The sequence below is a fragment of the Bison bison genome, unplaced genomic scaffold, assembly GCF_000754665.1.
Source record: "Bison bison bison isolate TAMUID 2011002044 unplaced genomic scaffold, Bison_UMD1.0 scf7180017864313, whole genome shotgun sequence".
NCBI lineage: Eukaryota > Metazoa > Chordata > Mammalia > Artiodactyla > Bovidae > Bison > Bison bison.
This window is the reverse complement of record NW_011494885.1, coordinates 2,164,304-2,165,624: the sequence shown is the minus strand read 5'-3', so window position 1 is coordinate 2,165,624 and position 1,321 is coordinate 2,164,304. Positions and strand designations below refer to the sequence as shown.

The 1,321-nt window shown below is 67.8% G+C and overlaps 1 protein-coding gene across 1 annotated transcript in view; it reads left to right on the top strand.

Moving 5' to 3' along the window:
- The first annotated feature begins 124 nt into the window (after positions 1-124).
- PPP1R13L (protein phosphatase 1, regulatory subunit 13 like) overlaps positions 125-1,321 on the top strand; it is a 6,661-nt gene continuing 5,464 nt past the window's right edge. Inside the window, exons 1-3 of the mRNA XM_010852698.1 lie at positions 125-304; positions 596-1,100; positions 1,205-1,303. Of these exons, the coding sequence (XP_010851000.1) occupies positions 125-304; positions 596-1,100; positions 1,205-1,303 (784 nt within the window). The remainder of the gene's footprint in view (positions 305-595; positions 1,101-1,204; positions 1,304-1,321) is intronic.

Here is a 1,321-nt window from a genome sequence, read left to right as displayed (position 1 = left end):
GGACCTGAAATTCCAGTGTGAGCTGGGATAGGGGGCGGGGCTTGTCGGGGCGCGGCCCTCGGTGGCGGGGCGCGGCCCACGGGTCCCGGTCCTCATTGCCACTCCGGCCCGCCCAGCTCTAGCCATGAAGCACATGGACCTGAAGCAGATGGAGCTGGACACGGCGGCGGCCAAGGTGGACGAACTGACCAAGCAGTTGGAGTCGCTGTGGTCGGACTCGCCCGCGGCGCCTCTTGGCTCTCAGGCCGCAGCGCCGGCTAGGGTGAGCCCGCGGGTCCTGGTCCCAACCCTGGCCACCCGAAAAGTCAGCTTCTTTTGGCCAGGAGTTCAGGCAAGCCTGTCTCATGGGGCAGGCGGTGGGCTGTTTAAGGGCATCTGATAAAGGAGGCCAGTGGAAGCGGACGTCTGTCAGGACCCTCGGAAGAGAAGCGGCACAAAGGCACTGTGTGCTCTGGCCCCAGCCCCGACGGCAGGGCTCCCTAGGCCTGAATCTCCAGTCCCGCTCACCTCTCCAGGGTTGGCTCTCGATCACCGCTATCGATTGACTTACCAACCCTCTACTAACGTCTCCTTTGACCCCACAATGTCCCCACAGCTGCCCCGGTACAGCACCAGCCCGGTCCCCGAGCCCTTGGGCAGCCGTGGGTCTTCCCGGAAGGCGACCACCGACGGCGCAGACACCCCATTCGGACGCTCGGAGAGCGCCCCAGCTCTGCTCCCCTATAGCTCGCTATCCGCGAAGGGCCGGCCGTCGTCACCGCGCACCCAGCTCTACCTGCAGCCGGACGCCTACGGCAGCTTAGACCGCTCGCCCTCGCCCCGGCCCCGCGCCTTCGATGGCGCAGGCAGCCCCCACGGCCGGGCGCCCTCCCCTCGACCCGGCCCGCTCCGACAGCAGGGTCCCCCCACTCACTTTGACTTCTTGGGCCGCTCCGGCTCCCCTCGTGGCAGCCCCCTGGCGGAAGGGCCCCAGGCCTTCTTCCCGGAGCGCGGACCCTCGCCTCGCCCCGGGACCTCAGCTTACGATGCGCCGGCTGCCTTTGGGAGCCCTCTGCTGGGCGCGGGCGGCAGCGCCTTCGCCCCGCCTCTGCGCGCTCAAGGTGAACCACAGGGCCCTACTTGGCGGGTGTGAGGGGTGCAGCCCGGGACCAGCCTCTCTTCCCCTACTCCCACCCGGGATCCTCATGAGCAACTTCTCCCCCAGACGACCTAACGCTGCGCCGGCGGCCCCCCAAAGCCTGGAACGAGTCCGACCTGGACGTGGCTTATGAGAAGAAGCCCTCGCAAACTGCGAGCTATGAACGTGAGTGATGGAAGGCCA